The following is a 16,276-nucleotide window of genomic DNA, read 5'->3' on the forward strand; positions in this document are numbered from 1 at the left end:
CCACAGAGCGCGCGCGCGCGCGGACGCGAGCGAATCAGCGTGCGAGCGCCGGACGCCGGAACCGAGATGCGGAGCCTCGCAAGCGGAGCTGGCACTATGCTGCCTCGCGGGCGCGGGCCCGAGCCCGAAGCGGTCTGTTGCCTTTACAACCCTGCTCTCCGCGTTACACTCGGATCCCCGCACGAAGCCTGGCCCGACTTTTACTTCCGCAGTTGGGCGTCCGCGCCCCAGGCGACTGCAATTTCTGCGCAGGCGCGCGGTGGGCGTTTGGAGTAGCGCAGGCGCACTGTGAGACACTCGACCCCTCCCCTCCTCCTCAGCGCACGCGCGCTGGGAGACGCTTGGTTCCGACGCAGGCGCACTGGGAGACGCTCGACGCCCGCGCACGCGTGCTGGGAGACGCTTGGTCCTGGCGTAGGCGCGCTGGGAGACTCTCAGTCCCGGAGCAGGAGTAGTGTTAGCCCCTTAGTTGTGGCGCACGCGCGCTGTGAGACGCTCGGCCCCGGCGTAGCGTCGTCGTCGTCGTCGTCGTAGTCCCTCGCGAGCCCCTTGCCCCCGGCCGAGGTCTCCGCCCAGCGCGAGTGGAGCCCGGCGGCGGCGGGTGACGGCGGCGGGTGGCCGCGGGCGCGCGCTAGAGGCGCGGAGCGGGCGGTGGCCATGTCTGACAGCGGGGCGAGCCGCCTGCGGCGGCAGCTGGAGTCAGGCGGGTTCGAGGCGCGGCTGTACGTGAAGCAGCTGTCGCAGCAGTCGGACGGCGACCGCGACCTGCAGGAGCACCGACAGCGCGTGCAGGCGCTGGCCGAGGAGACGGCGCAGAACCTGAAGCGCAACGTCTACCAGAACTACCGGCAGTTCATCGAGACGGCGCGCGAGATCTCCTACCTGGAGAGCGAGATGTACCAGCTGAGCCACCTGCTGACGGAGCAGAAGAGCCGGCTGGAGAGCATCCCGCTGGCGCTGCTGCCGGCGGCGGCGGGGGCGGCGGCGGGGGCCCCGGGCGGCGAGGACGCGGCCGCTGCCGGCCCGCGCGCGCCCCCGGGCGGCCCTCGGGCCCCCGCGCCCGTGCCCGGCGAGGACGCGGGCCCGCGCCGCACGCTCACCACGCTGCTGGAGAAGGTCGAGGGCTGCCGCGCGCTGCTCGAGGCGCCGGGCCAGCGCCTGGTGTACAACGGGGACCTGGTGGAGTATGAGGCCGACCACATGGCGCAGCTGCAGCGCGTGCACGGCTTCCTGATGAGCGACTGCCTGCTGGTGGCCACCTGGCTCCCGCAGCGGCGCGGCGCCTACCGCTATGATGCTCTCTACCCGCTGGACGGGCTGGCCGTGGTCAACGTCAAGGACAACCCGCCCATGAAGGACATGTTCAAGCTGCTCATGTTCCCCGAGAGCCGCATCTTCCAGGCGGAGAATGCCAAGGTCAAGCGCGAGTGGCTGGAGGTGCTGGAGGAGACCAAGCGGGCACTGGGCGAGCGGCGGCGGCGCGCTCAGGCGCAGGAGGCAGCGGCCGCCCCGCGGGCCCCGGGGCCAGGATCGGGGCCGTCGCCCAAACCCGCCCGGGGCACCAATCCCTTCGAGGCCGAAGCCCAGGCCCAGCCGCCCGCTGACCGGGCCCCAGAGGAGGAGCAGGAGGAGGAGGAGAGTGTGGACCTCTCCCTGGAATGGATCCAGGAGCTCCCCGAGGACCTGGACGTCTGCATTGCCCAGCGGGACTTCGAGGGCGCCGTGGACCTGCTGGACAAGCTGAGCCGCTACCTGGAGGACAAGCCGCGGCCACCGGCCGTGCGCGAGCTCCGCGCGCGGGTGGACGAGCGCGTGCGCCAGCTCACCGACGTGCTGGTGTTCGAGCTGTCCCCTGACCGCTCGCTGCGGGGCGGGCCCCGCGCCACGCGCCGCGCCGTGTCGCAGCTCATCCGGCTGGGCCAGGCCACCAAGGCCTGCGAGCTGTTCCTGCGGAACCGGGCGGCTGCCGTGCACACGGCCATCCGCCAGCTGCGCATCGAGGGCGCCACGCTGCTCTACATCCACAAGCTGTGCCACGTCTTCTTCACCAGTCTGCTGGAAACGGCCCGCGAGTTCGAGACCGACTTCGCGGGCACCGACAGCGGCTGCTACTCCGCCTTCGTGGTCTGGGCCCGGGCGGCCATGGGCATGTTCGTGGACGCGTTCAGCAAGCAGGTATTCGACAGCAAGGAGAGCCTGTCGACGGCCGCCGAGTGCGTGAAGGTGGCCAAGGAGCACTGCCAGCAGCTGGGCGAGATCGGGCTGGACCTCACCTTCGTGGTCCATGCGCTGCTAGTGCGGGACATCCGGGGAGCCCTGCACAGCTACAAGGAGATCATCATCGAGGCCACCAAGCACCGCAACTCGGAGGAGATGTGGCGGCGCATGAACCTGATGACCCCCGAGGCCCTGGGCAAGCTGCGGGAAGAGATGCGGAGCTGCGGGGTGGGCGACTTTGAGCAGTACACGGGTGACGACTGCTGGGTCAACCTGAGCTACACGGTGGTGGCCTTCACCAAGCAGACGCTGGGCTTCCTGGAGGAGGCGCTGAAGCTGTACCTGCCAGAGCTGCATACAGCGCTGCTGGAGAGCCTGGTGGAGGTCATCTTGGTGGCCGTGCGCCACGTGGACTACAGTCTCCGCTGCGAGCAGGACCCTGAGAGGAAAGCCTTTATCAGACAGAATGCCTCCTTCCTCTATGAGACCGTGCTCCCTGTGGTGGAGAAGAGGTTTGAGGAAGGTGTGGGGAAGCCTGCCAAGCAGCTCCAGGACCTGAGGAATACATCCCGACTGGTCAGGGTGAACCCCGAGAGCACCACCTCCGTGGTCTGAACCCGGCCTGCCACCCACTTGGGTAGACGGCGTATGCTTATTTATATTCGTGTTAGGTAAATTTGTGTATTCCTTATAGCCTTGGATTGCTAACAAAATAAAAATGCCCACTTAGAAAAATGTATAATCAAAAGGGGTAGAAAACATGCGTGTTTAAACCCAAAGAACAAAAATAGTAGAACGATTAAAACATACTAAACTTTTAAATTATGCTACTTGTTTTAAAAGTAATTTTTTTGTTACTATAAAGGTGATGCACAGAGGGGTTGCAGTTACATAAGTCAGGTAAAGAGTGCATTTCTGGCTGGGAATGCGGCTTAGTGGGAAGAGTGCTTCCCTAGCATGCATGAAGCCCTGGGTTCAATTCCTCAGTACCACAGAAAAAGCCAGAAGTGGTGCTGTGACTCAAGTGGTAAGAGTGCTAGCTTGGGGCAAAAAGAAGCCCAGAGACAGTGCCCTGACCCTGAGTTCAAACACCACAACTAGCAGAAACAATACAAAAACCACCCATATTTCTTTTTGGACAGTGATAGGCCTTCCCTCATTCTCGCTGGGCTACTTCTTTAATGAATATATGGCCACACTGTGAAATTTCAGGTTATCTTTTGAGTTACACACTTCTTTATGGTATGTGTTACGCAGCACAGAGAAATAATACCTGTAAATACAAAGCTTAAGTATGAAGTTTCCCTATTTTCCAGGATGATAGGTTTCTTAGCAGGTAGAGTGCCATATAAAACATCTCACATTTCCCCTTCTTAAGTTGTAATTAAACAGTTTGGTGAAATCATTGTAGGATAGCTTTTAGTCAAAACAATTCCTTTTGGGGGCTAAGAGTGGCTCAGTAGTAGAATGCTTGTCTCGCATAAGCAGAAAAAGTTGGAAGTGGCACTGTGGCTCAAGTGGTAGAGCGCTAGCCTTGAGCACAGAGTGGCTCAGGGACAGAGCCCACACCCTGAGGACCACCCCCCACTCCAAAAAAAAATTTCTTTTTAAACTGGCTAATGTGCAGGTGTGGAGTACTGCCATCGTTGTGGAACACACAGGGAAGCTCACACACTGTTCTGTTAACATTTCCAGCATAACTGAAAGGCTTAGTATTTTTGGGGGGGAGGAGGAGTCTAGTCATGGGGCCAGAACTCTGGGCCTGGGCACTGTCCCTCAGCTCTTCAGCTCAAGGCTAGGGCTCTACCACTTGAGCCACAGCGCCACTTACGGCTTTTTTTTTCTTTTTTGCTTATGTGGTGCTGAGGAATCGAACCCAGGGCCTCATGCATGCAAGGCAAACGCTCTACCACTGAGCCACCTTCCCAATCCTGGCTTATTATTTTCATATGCTACTTACCAATTCCATAAGACTTAAATTTGACAGTGTTTACTTGAAAAGAATAAGGACTATGGTGGATTCTTTCTGACATTCCTGGATCATCTGAATTTGCAGTTACAGTGTGTGTCACATGAAGTAGAAACTGGTTTAAAAAACACAAAAGGGCCGATTGTGGGACCTGGAAGCAGCCTTTGGCTTTGTGCTCCCACCCCTTCAGCATGGCTCACAGAGCTCAGTCTGGAGGCAAATGAAAAAAATGTTCCCAGTGAAACATCTAGATTTGAGATCCTGGGAGGGTTGGAAGTTAAAAAATAAAATTCAGATCCCAAGAATGACTACTTTAAGCAGATTTGGTTTTGTTCTAAAAAAAAAAAAAAGCCAGGCACCAGTGGCTCTTGCCTGTAATCCTATTCCAGGAGGCTGAGATCTGAGGATCACAGTTCAAAGCCAGCCTTGGCAGGAGACTCTTATCTCCAATTAACCACTCAAAAAACTGGAAGTGGTGCTGCAGCTCAACTGGTAGAGTGCTAGCCGTGAGCTGAAGAAGAGCTGAAGTACAGTGTTCAGGCCCAGTCTAGCACCACGACAAAAAAAAAAAAAGGAAAACAGGTGATAATGAAATGTCCAGAGCACAGGGAAGGTCCTTCACTGACGTCTTCAAGGCTCCTATTGTGTTTGTTTTTAACTTTTCCTTTCTTTTTAGAAGGGACTCAGATTATAATGTTTCAGTAAAACAAAACTGACTAAAGAACTGTGAGCATACAAAGATAAGCTGCATCTTCTCTGTCCTGAGTATGTAAGATTCTTCATAAGAAGTTTGTTGCTGCTGTTGTCTCTTCTCTAGTAGCTGATTCTGTCCACGGTGTCATTTCTATACCTGAGTTTCATACTGGGGCTTAAACTTGGGGCCACACACTGTCCCTCGGTTTTCTTGCTCATGGCTAGTGCTCTATTGGAGCACTCCTCCAGCCTAGCATTGTGCTGGTTAATTTGAGATGGAGTCTCAAAGACTTACCTGCTCCAGCTGGCTTCAAACTCCTCTTAGGTCTCCTGAGTAGCTAGAAGTACATATGGGAGCCACCTGTGCCAGAAATCTTCAGATTTCTCAAGATCACTTCCTAACATGAATAAACACAATGTTATTACAACTGAAAATTATTTAAAACTTAAACTAGGTTTCAAACAGTTGTTCAGGGTTATACGCTCTGTGTCTACTCACATGCCAGGATGCACTTTTCTTTTCCTTGTAGCTGTGCATATTTAAGAGGTTAAAAGTATTAGAGGTGCCATTTTCTCTAATTTTTTTTACATAACATCCTGATTTGCTAGGAATAACTGGTTATCTCAGCCAAACAGATAGTTATAATTTGTCGTTTTTAGGATCACTGGAAACATGTTAAAGTTTTGGGATTAATGTATTTTGTGCTATTTATAGTTTCTAACGTATTGTATGAAATGGTGCTTTGTAAATATATGATTCCAGTGTATGAAATGATACTTCTGAACTGGAGATATGGATGCTCAGATGTACTAGTTGCTTCACAGAACTGAGGGATTTTAAAACTGGAAGTACAGGAATTCGTTCTGTTCTCCACAGTGCACAGGCATGCTTTTGGTGAATGTGTTTCCCAGGGAGAATGAAATCTACCGGTGTGGCTGTGTACCTTTGGCCTGGGCCCAGCAGTTAGTGCTGCATTCTTCAAAGTGGAGTCAGCTTTTCTATTTCATTCCTTTTTTCCTTAGACTCCAAAGAAAGCTATGGAAACTGACGGGAGTCAGACTTCTCTGGAGGACAGTACAGATTGGAATTTACCTCTTCAGCATCAATCACCTTTTTCTGGTTTGCTTGTAATAGCTGTCACCAGGTTGAAATCAGACTTGAGTTACTTACTGATGGAAGAAAAGACAGCTCTGATAAAAGCCTCATGTTTTTACGTGCTAACACTCATTTTTGTTTAAAGTACTGCTACTACCTATAGTTTATGAGTACATAAAGCTGGTAATTTGCTATCTTACCTGGAATTGTAGTTTAGAACTTGATGTGGAATATAAGATCCTATGTGGCTGGGAAGGTGGCTCAGTGTAGAGTGCGTGCCTAGCATTCATGAAGCCCCAGATTTGATTCTTCAGAACCTGATGTGGAATAGAAGATTGTATGTGGCTGGGAAGGTGGCTTAAGTAGTGGAGCGCTTGCCTAGCACGCATGAAGCCCTGGGTTTGATTCCTCAGTACCACATGCACAGAAAAAGTCAGAAGTGGTGCTGTACCTCAAGTGGTAGAGTGCTAGCCTTGAGCACAGAGAGGCTCAGGGACAGAGCCCAGGCCCTGAGCTCAAGCCCCATGACTGGCAATTAGAAGAAAAAAAAAGATCATATATGTAAATTTTGCTTTTGATACATTGTAATATGAAGATAATGGAAATGTTTATAAAGCTTAAAATGTTCTTACAGATAAAATTGACACTATAGTGTCTTATCTAACCAACATTCTTACATTCTTGTTATTTTTTCAGACAAGGTCTCCCTATGTAGCTAGGCTGGCCTCAAGTTTGTGATTCTCCTGCTTCTGCCTCCAAAGTAATAGGTATGCATCACCACTTGGCTGTGTGTTCTTGCTTTATTTGCGGGGAAAAAAGCAACTTCTTAGCATCTTTGAGTGTTCTGCTGTCATCTCATTGTAATGTCTCTCGTGCTGAGGTTGCACCGAGGCATACCAGGCCAATGCTGCTGTGCCGCTGGGCCCCAGACCCAGTTATCAGTTTAGGATTCTCTGGAGGGGAAGATTTCAAATGTGCAAAATTGGTGTACTCTTCAAAAGTGAATTTTATGTAAAGAAAATGAAGGCTACAAGACCTAGGAGCCAAATGACAAGGTTCTACTGTTACAAAGAAAAGTGTGGGGCTGGGAAGGTGGCTCATTGGTAGAGTCCTTGTCTTGTATGCATGAGGCCCTCGGTTCCATTCCTCAGCACCACTTAAGCAGAAAAAACCGGAAGTGGGGCTGAGGCTCAAGTGGTAGAGCGCTAGTCTACAGCTGAAGAGCTGAGGGACAGGGCCCAGGCCACAGTTCAAGCCCTACGACCAACAAAAAAAGAAAAAAGAAAGAAAAGTGTGGCTGGGTGCCAGTAGCTCACACCTGTAATCCTAGCTACTCTGGAGGCGGAGATCTGAGGACTATGGTTCCAAGCTAGCCAAGGCAGGAAAGTCCATTGGACTATGATCTCCAATAAACCACTCAGAGTTGGAAATGGCGCTGGGGCGCAAGTGGTAGAGTGTTAGCCATGAGCAAAAGAATCTCAGGGAAAGAGCCCTGGCCCCGAGTTCAAGCCGCAGGACCAGCAGAAAGAAAAAGTGTGTATGTGTGAGAAGCTGTCACAGGTTTAAAGTGCTGACAGCTGTGCTTCATAATCACAAATGGGAGAACAGACAGCATGCTTTTTTCTTTTTTTTTTGTCTGTCTTGGGGCTTGAACTCAGGGCCTAGGCACTGTCCCTGAGCTCTTTTTTGCTCAAGGCTAGTGCTCTGTCACTTGGAACCACAGCTCCACTTCGAGTTTCCTGTTGATTAATTAGAAATAAAGAATGTCATGGACTTTCCCACCTAGGTTGACTTTGAACCATGATACTCAGATGTCAGCCTTCTGAGTACCTAGGATTACAGGCATGAGCCATCAGTGCCTGGGCTGTGTATGTGTGTGTTGTGCCCGAGTGTGGCAGGTCCTGGGGCTTGAACTCAAGGCTTGGATGCTGTCTCTGAGATTTTTCTTGAGGCTAGCACTAGCCATTCAAGACATTTTGCCATTTCCACGCTGTCTGTTAAAGGGTTTAACAACTCGAAAGGCTAATATTAGAGAACCATTTGGTGATGCCTTGTGCAGACAGTTCAGTGCACAGAGTGCTGAAGGGAAACAGCAGTAGAAGTTCTCAGAACCACTGGCATCTGACCTGGTCCTTGAGGGATGTCAAGGAAACAACAGTGCTGGCAGCAGCTAGGGTCAGCCGTGGGCTGTGCAAGGGAGATCATGAGTGCTGCGGTCCACCAAAGTGAAGAGGCAACTTCCTCAGCCCCGCCCACTAGAGATGAACTGCCCTCAGAAACTGCATCACATGCCGCTGCACATGAACAATCCACAATCGTCAACATCACTGCCAAAACTATAGCTGTACCTCAGTGTCTTTGAGGAAACAGTCTTCAGTCTATTAAGGGATAAATCATAATTTTGCTTTTCCTAATACTTTATTGCTTTAGATTTTTATGATTACAAAAATCCTGAAAATGTTCCATAGATATGTAATAGGTATGTGTGCGTGTATGACACCTTATGAATAATCTGTACACTCTAGGTATTATGCAACCAAACTAGTTTATCAGTCATGGGAATTGAACTCAGGGCCTGGGCACTGTCTCTGAGCATTTTTTGTTGTTGTTGTTCAAGAGGCCCTAGAATTCTACCACATTGAGCCAGAATTCCACTTCTGGTTTTCTGACAGTTAATTTGAGATAAAAGTCTCATGGAGACTGGGAACATGGATTAGTGGTTAGAGTGCTTGCAGAGCATGCATGAAGCCCTGGGTTCAAGTCCCCAGTTCCATACACACAGAAAAGGCTGGAAGTGGATCTGGCTCAAGTGGTAGCTTTGAACTAAAGAAGCTCAGGGTCAATGTCCAGGCCCAGAGTTCAAGCTCTGGAACCGGCAGCAAAGAAAAAAAAGTCTCATGGACTTTCCTGCCCAGGCTGGCTTGAACCTAGATTCCTCAGATGTCAGCCTTCTGAGTAGCTAGGATTATAGGCATGAGCCACCGGTGCCCTGCCAAACTAGTTTTTAAATTTAGGTAGACATTGCCCAGTTGGTTATTAGGAAGGTTGTATGATTTTACATTCTCCCCAGCAATGCAGGAAAACATTGTTTCCATAAACAATACATTATTCATTTGGTGATGAGTCCTCTTAAGACTTACTCATTTTAATAATTTTCTGTGAAATAGTAATGCTGGGCACCAGTGGCTCACGCCTGTAATCCTAGCTAGTCAGAGGCTGAGAGCTGAGGATCACAGTTCAAAGCCAGCCCAGGCAAGAAAGTTATTTCTGATTACCAAAAAGCCACAAGTGGAGGTGTGGCTCTGAATTAATAAACACCTGTTTTTTGTCTCTGTATGCAGAACAGCGGCTTTAACTCGGCCTGGCATTTTTTTTTTTTTTTTTTTGATCATGGGGCCTGAACTCTGGGCCTGGGCACTGTCCCTCAGCTCTAGCACTCTACCATTTGAGCTACAGCGCCACTTCTGGCTTTTTCTGCTTACCTGGTGCCGAGGAATGGAACCAAGGCCTCATGCGTGCAAGGCTGCTTGTCTACCACACGACCATCTTCCAGCCCTGGCCTGGCACTCTGGTTCAGCTTTTTCACTCATGGCTAGTGCCCTACCACTAGTCATTTTTCTACGTCCTTGCTTTTTGCTGATTAACTAGAAATGAATCTTGCAGATTTGCCTGTCTGGGCAAATCTGGTGCTGAACAGTGATCGTCAGATCTCCCTTTCTAAGTAACTAGGATTATAGGTAAGTCACCACTGCCCAGCTTCTTTTTGTTTTTTGTCGGTTGTGGGGCCTGAACTTGGCCTGGGCGCTATCCCTCAGCTCTTCAGCTCAAGGCGAGCGCTCTACTACTTGAGCCACAGCGCCACCTCCGGTTTTCTGGTGATTTACTGGAGATAAGACTTTTACGGCTTTTCTTGCCTGGGCTGGCTTTGGTGATCCTCAGATCTCAGCCTCCAGAGTAACTAGGATGACAGGTGTGAGCCACTGGTGCCTGCCCAGCCCTTTTATTTTTAAGGTACCCATCCTGTCTGCTGCCTTTTTTCTCTTAGATTGTTTGTATATTATGATTTTGGAGTTTGCTGTATATTTAGGAAATTAACTGTACCATATGCTGGAGACTCAAGCATATAATCCTAGTTACTGAGGCCAGACCTAGAAGGTTGAAATGGAGACTCCATCTCCAAAATAAGCAAAGAGCCTGCCCTCCTGAAGCAGCATGAGTTCAAACCTTGGTAAAGAAGTGAACCTTTATTGTGTAAGAATGTAGGTTTTTTTCTTAATGTCATCAGAGTTCTAGATTCCCACAGATAATTAGCAAGCACCACAATTTTGAATCATCTTTTTTCTTCACTGACTTGAAGTGCCATTCTAACCTTAAGTCTACACAGGAGCCCTCCGCAGCACCCACGTGTCAGCTAGCTTTCTGCTGCCCTGGCAAGGCTGTCCTGGTTTCACCCTATTACTGCTTGTCCCCACCATTTTGGCCTCTGGTAAGACGGCGCACTATGGTAGGGTGGGGGTGGGAGGAAAAGAAAGGCAGAGTGGGGGGACCCAGTGTGTCCTGTACCCACCCTGTCCTTCCTTCCACTGGGCCTGCCCTCCTCAAGCCTCCAGCGGCAGTGCCCAGACCTGGGGCTCGTGCCTGCAGCCACCCAGGCTGTTGTACCTCCTGAGGCCTGGCTCTGCTGAGTCCGACAGAAATGTTTTTCAAGATCCCAAGACATTCTCAAACATTCAGAGGGTCTGAAATATTCATCTCTTCCACATCTGGTGATAGGCTTCACTGGAATTCCCGGGTGGACAGGAGCAGCAGGTCTCAAGCAACCAGCACTGAGCGGGAACTAGCAAAGTGTGCTTGAATCTGCTAGGAGCTTTGTATTTCTGAGGTTCAACAATTTGAAAAAGAAGCCGAGCGCTGGTGGCTCATGCCTGTAATCCTAGCTACTTAGGAGGCTGAGATCTGAGGATCATGGTTCAAAGCCAGCCCTGGCAGAAAATTTGGTAAGACTTATCTCAATAAACTACTCAAAAGGAAGTGGCGCTGTAGCTCAAGTGGTAGAGCGCTCGCCTTGAGCTGAAGAGCTGAGGGACAGTGCCCAGGCCCAGAGTTCAAGCCCCACGACCGACAAAAAAAAAGAAAAAAATGGGGCTGGGAAGGTGGCTCAGTGGTAGAGCGTGTGCCTTGCATGCCTGAGGCCCTGGGTTCGATTCCTCAGCACCACATAAGCAAAAAAAAAAAAAAATGCTGGAAGTGGCAATATGGTTCCAATGGTAGAGCGCAGCCTGGAGAACAAAGGCCCGGGGGTGCCTAGACCCCAGGACTGGCAAGAGAGGGGCTGGGGTGGGGCAGAGAGAGGGAGAGGGAGAAAGGGGGAGAGAGATACAGCCAGGCCAATGTTGAAGGTGGCAGGAGTCTTTGTACCCGAGGCAGTGATGGAGTGGATTTCCAGCAATGCTCGGCTCCCAGAATGTGGCAGGTGAGTGTGGAAGTGGGTGTGATTGTTTGCTGCCATTGCCCGAGGGCGTGTGATCAGGGTCTGTCCAGCAGGAAGCAAGGTACCAGCTACACACAGCGCCAAGGACTGCCTCAGTGTTTGCCACTGGGTCCCACCCAACGCTCTTCTCGCTCATATGTGGAACCTTCATCTGTGGCCTGCTGAGGTGGCCTGTGGCAGGACAAGACTGTGACATGGAGTCAAGGACTCACAGGCAGGCGGGCAGGTCAGACCAGACTCCCACGGGAGCCAGGAACTCAGCTCCCCAGTTCCACACTTGTATTACTTGCAAGTCCATGGGGCATCCTGTTGCTTAGCCTGTTCCAACAGCCACCAGAGGTTTGGACAAACTTCTTTTTTGACATCTCTCTTACCTTGGGGAGTAGTTATACAAAGGAGTGCAAATTTCAATTTTTTCCCGGGTTGGCGGCATGTGGCAGGACCCTCTTGGGACATGGGACTGTGTAGGGAGAGTCCGGGGCCTTGGGCTGAGTTGTCCAGTGGCTTGGACTTGAGTGTTTCTGACCTACATGGACTGCCTAGCCCCTAGACATTGCGGGGCTGGGTCTTGAACTCTCCACTTGTAGACTCACATTCTTAGCCATTGCCTCACATTGTGCCTAAGGTAGAGACAGTCTTGGGAAAGTAATGTTTTGGGCCTTTCTGTCTTTGACTTAGAAGCAGAGGCAAGACTGGCGGTGTGGGCTGAGAGTACAGTGCCTGGTCTGGCAAGCACCTGTGTTTTGGCAATTTGAGGCTTACACGGAGTCTCATAGGGAGAATGGCTGAAGGGACTAGCAGTGACACCTGCTGGCCCCACCTAGAGCTCAAGACCCTTCGCTGCTTTCTTTAAAGCCAGAGCTGGCTCCGAGACACATCTAACTAGCTGCAGCTGCTCTGTACCTTAAGCCCACTGTGCAGTAGACAGGTCTAAAAAACATGAAGCCAGCATTTGAGGGATCACAATTCAAAGCCAGCCTGGCCCAGAGAGTCCACAGGACTCTTCTAACCTATTAACCATCAAAATGCTGCAATGTGAAGCTCTGGTCAAGTGGTAAACAGCCAGCCTTGAGTGAAAAAACTCAGGCCCTGAGTTCAAGTCCTAGGGCTGGCAAATGAATGAATGAAGGTCAAAGATCATTTTCTCCTTCGGTACACACGTGTCCAGCAAGGGTATCATAAAAAAATATACGTATACAGACTGAGTGGTTGAAATACTTCATGAAGCATACCTTGCAGCCAGTTAGTGACAATGCCACACAGCCAGCCTTTCCCTGCACCCCACACTGGGCTAGAACCAGTATCTCATTAGAGGAGATAACAAGTGCTCACCTCCAGTCCAGTCTATAGGCGTGTGTACACACACGTTCAACAGTGCGCACATATACTTGTGTGCATGTGTGTGCATGCATGTGTGCTTGCACATGGTACAGAGGTCACAGGAGACGGCACTAAGTCCACAGACAGGCTCGGGAGCACCCTGGCTCTTACCCTTTCAACTGTGAGAAGTGAACGTCTGTGTTTGAGCACTCTGCTACAGCAGCCCAAGACGACTGGCACACCCACCGCTGAGGTGGTGACTATGTGATTTTCTTTTAGGTCCCCTAGAACCTCCCAGGCGCCTTCTCATCCCTGTTCTAGCTGCACACATCGCTCCACCTCCCTCCCTCCATCGAGCCCAGCGCAGACTCCTGTTGGACATGACAGAGACGCTGACTGCCGAGGACCAGGATAAGCTTCCTGCCCCTTACCCAGAATGCCCAAGGCCATTCAGACTGGGTCCACTTTGGACATCCTAGGACGAGTGCTAATGACAGAGCTCTCCTGGGGTCTGACTCTCAGCATCTTATGTGTGCGTCACTGACCGGCATGACCATTGGATGCAGTACTTGCAGTGAGTCTGGGTATGACCAACACTGCTCCTGTGGAGTCAGTGTTTCGGACTTCGTATGGGAAATGCTCACCAGCCGCCATGCACTGCAACTGAGAAGCCAGCGGGAAGCTGAGAGTGTCCAGCCGGGCAGGGCTGGCTTTGCCTTCCTGAGTGTTTTCAAAAAGACTGTTTTATTTTAAAACATGCACAGGGTTGACAGGAGCGACTTCAACTGCACGGAGGGGTCACTCTGATCACCTCTTCCTCTCTGCTGTGTCCATGGGCCATGAGGTGCGGCTCATGAGGGTGTGGCTCTTCTTTTCCATTGTTTGTGGTATCTTCTTTGTGGCAGTAGTTACATGACCAACCATCTGGCGATTATTAAAGTTTCGCGGTGGCAGGTTTTCCTACCGGCGTCTTACAACCTGAGACACACAAGAGACATAGCGACAATCATTGTCTTCTCTTGTTCCCTGACCTTGGTGAAAGACTGGGGGTCTGCTCTGCAGGTATGGCAAACACCGAGACAGCCAGCGGGGCACAGGGGAGCGCACTGCCCACTCCAGCTGCTGCCCACAGGAATCCCCATTCCCCTCCAGATCTTGCCTGAGTTTCAAAGTGCACTGTTATCGGGCATGACATACATGGAAGATTGATTCTGACAAATGGGCTGACCTCCCACCCACATCAACAATTCTACTACTCTTCCCCCGCTCCTCGGTCACTCTCCTTCCTTGGCCCAGTCCTACTTTTCCTACTGCCTCCCTCCCCCATCTACCCATCTACCCAAAGCTCCCTCATGCAGTCCTAGCATAAGATTAGATACAAAGATGCTATTGGTCAGAATATTCATACTCAGCGATATAATGCATATTCAATATAATCCACACATACACACACATTTTTTGGTCAGTTGTAGGGCTTGAACTCTGGGCCTGGGCCCTGTCCCTTAGCTCTTCAGCTCAAGGTGAGCACTCTACCACTTGAGCCACAACTCCACTTCCGGTTTTCTGTTGATTAACTGGAGATAAGAGTCTCATGGACTTTCCTGCCTGGGTTGGCTTTGAACCACAATCCTCAGATCTCAGCCTCCTGAGTATCTAGGATTATGGACATGAGCCACTGGCTTATGTTAGTATCTCCTCTTCTGAAATCCCCCATTATCTCTGTTAACAGTGCTCTGCTCACTCAGGCAGGCACTAGTGCACACACACAGAGCCTACTCTCTATACAGGGGTCTTCACTTACACGATAACAGGACCTAGCACAAGGGTGAGTGGTCCTCTTACAGCTATACACTAGCTGGAGCTGTGCATCCACAAAGTCTGTGCTAACATCTCTGGCCAGGACAACAGAGCAAGACCCAGGACTAGAGGAGAATCTCGCCACAGACAGCCACAAGGGATGTGAGCTGCACATCCAGTCAGTGCTCAACTCTGACCCCAGTCCTTGCCAAGACCACAGAGAGGGAAGCAAGCAAGAATCAGGACCAGTGCTTGCTACAGCCAGCCAAGGGATCCACACCCCACTCACACACCCCTCTGCTGGGAGCAGAATCTTTGTGTTGTACAAGTCTGCCCATTTTATGACTATTGTGTTTTCTTGCTTAATTTTCTTTGCACTTTCTCTTTAGTTTCCTTGAGAAAATTCTGTTTATATAAGTATAATATTATTGTTCCTTTTGGAGATGTAGCATACCCTCTTGCTATAATATATTCATAAACACGTTTATCAGAGGATGCTGCACTCACCAAGCATTTCTTCTAATCTGGTGGTGGCAGATTCCTGCACACTAAATATGTAGCCATCGTTTCTGAAGAAAAGAACAAGCTTCGTTACTGCACAGATCGGGGTGAAAAACAAGTTCTGCATGGATGGGTATGTTGTTCCCAATCCCACAGCCCAAGGCGTTTTACTTATGCAGGCGTCTGCAGCACTGGGAAACCCTGGTCCCGTCTCCTGGGCTTTGTGCTTCCTTCTCCTGACCACACTTTATGCTAGGTACATTTGCTCCCACAGGAAACCACCAATCACCCCCTCACCTCCCCTCACAAACATGTTCCCAAGTCTTTCTTATAGTTTCTATAGGTAGGTCAGAACACTAATTCCTATAGTCCCTACCCTCTTCCCTTCCTCCCTCCCTCCCTTCCTCTCCTTCCCTTCTTCTGTCCCTCCTTTTTTCTTGGTGCTAGTCTGGGGCTTGACCTGAGGGTCTGGGCATTGTCCTTGAGTTTTTGTGCTCAAGGCTAATCCTCTACCACTTGAGCTTTTTTTTTTTAGTGGTTAACTGAAGATAAGAGTTAGTTGTTTTGTTTTTGCTACTCCTGGGGCTTAATGAACTCAAGGCTAGGGTGCTGTCCCTTAGTTTCTTTTACTCAAGGCTAGCGTTCTACCACTTCCGCCACAGCGACACTTCTGGCCTTTTCTGTTTATGTGTTACTAAGGAATGGAATGGAACCCAGGGATTCATGCAAGCACTTCACCACTAAGCCACATTCCCAGCCCTGGAGATAAGAATTTCATGAGCCAGACATTGGTGGTTCATGCCTGTGGAATCCTAGATACTCAGGAGGCTGAGATCTGAGGATCAAGGTTCAAAGCCTGCTGACCAAGAAAGCCCATGAGGCTCTATCCAATTAACCACCAGAAAACCAGAAGTGCTATTGTGGCTCAAAGTGGTAAAGTGCTAGCCTGAGCAAAAAAGAGCTCAGGGACAGAACCCAGGCCCAGAATTCAAGCTCAAAGCCAAAAAAAAAAAAAAAAAGTCTCATGGACTTTCCTTGCCCTGGCTTGCTTAGAAACACAATTCTCTGATCCTCTGATCTCAGCCTCCTGAGTAATTAGGATTATAGGTGTGAACCAACAGTGTCCGGGTATGTGTGTCCGTCCCAGTGCCCGTGTGTGTGTGTGTGTGTGTGTGTGTGTGTGTGTGTGTGT

The 16,276-nt window shown here is 50.6% G+C and overlaps 2 protein-coding genes across 3 annotated transcripts in view; one reads left to right on the forward strand and one right to left on the reverse strand.

Moving 5' to 3' along the window:
• Window positions 1-394: 394 nt before the first annotated feature.
• On the forward strand, window positions 395-3,042 carry Exoc8 (exocyst complex component 8). The gene has a single exon (XM_013014551.1). The coding sequence runs from the start codon at window positions 658-660 to the stop codon at window positions 2,830-2,832; it is 2,175 nt and encodes a 724-aa protein (XP_012870005.1). The 5' UTR covers window positions 395-657; the 3' UTR covers window positions 2,833-3,042.
• A 10,469-nt stretch (window positions 3,043-13,511) lies between these two features.
• Window positions 13,512-16,276, reverse strand: part of Gnpat (glyceronephosphate O-acyltransferase) — a 27,329-nt gene continuing 24,564 nt past the window's right edge. For both annotated transcript variants that reach the window (XM_013014721.1, XM_013014722.1), the window contains 2 exons: window positions 15,091-15,152; window positions 13,512-13,764 (listed from right to left, as the gene is read on the reverse strand). In XM_013014721.1, coding sequence (XP_012870175.1) covers window positions 13,721-13,764; window positions 15,091-15,152 — 106 coding nt within the window. In that variant the 3' untranslated portion in view covers window positions 13,512-13,720. The remainder of the gene's footprint in view (window positions 13,765-15,090; window positions 15,153-16,276) is intronic.

The sequence above is a fragment of the Dipodomys ordii genome, unplaced genomic scaffold, assembly GCF_000151885.1.
Source record: "Dipodomys ordii isolate 6190 unplaced genomic scaffold, Dord_2.0 Scaffold24, whole genome shotgun sequence".
NCBI classification, from domain to species: Eukaryota; Metazoa; Chordata; class Mammalia; order Rodentia; family Heteromyidae; genus Dipodomys; species Dipodomys ordii.

Bases quoted from the DNA above. Each gene is read 5' to 3' on its own strand.
- Exoc8 (XM_013014551.1), top strand. From the start codon at position 658: ATGTCTGACAGCGGGGCGAGCCGCCTGCGGCGGCAGCTGGAGTCAGGC.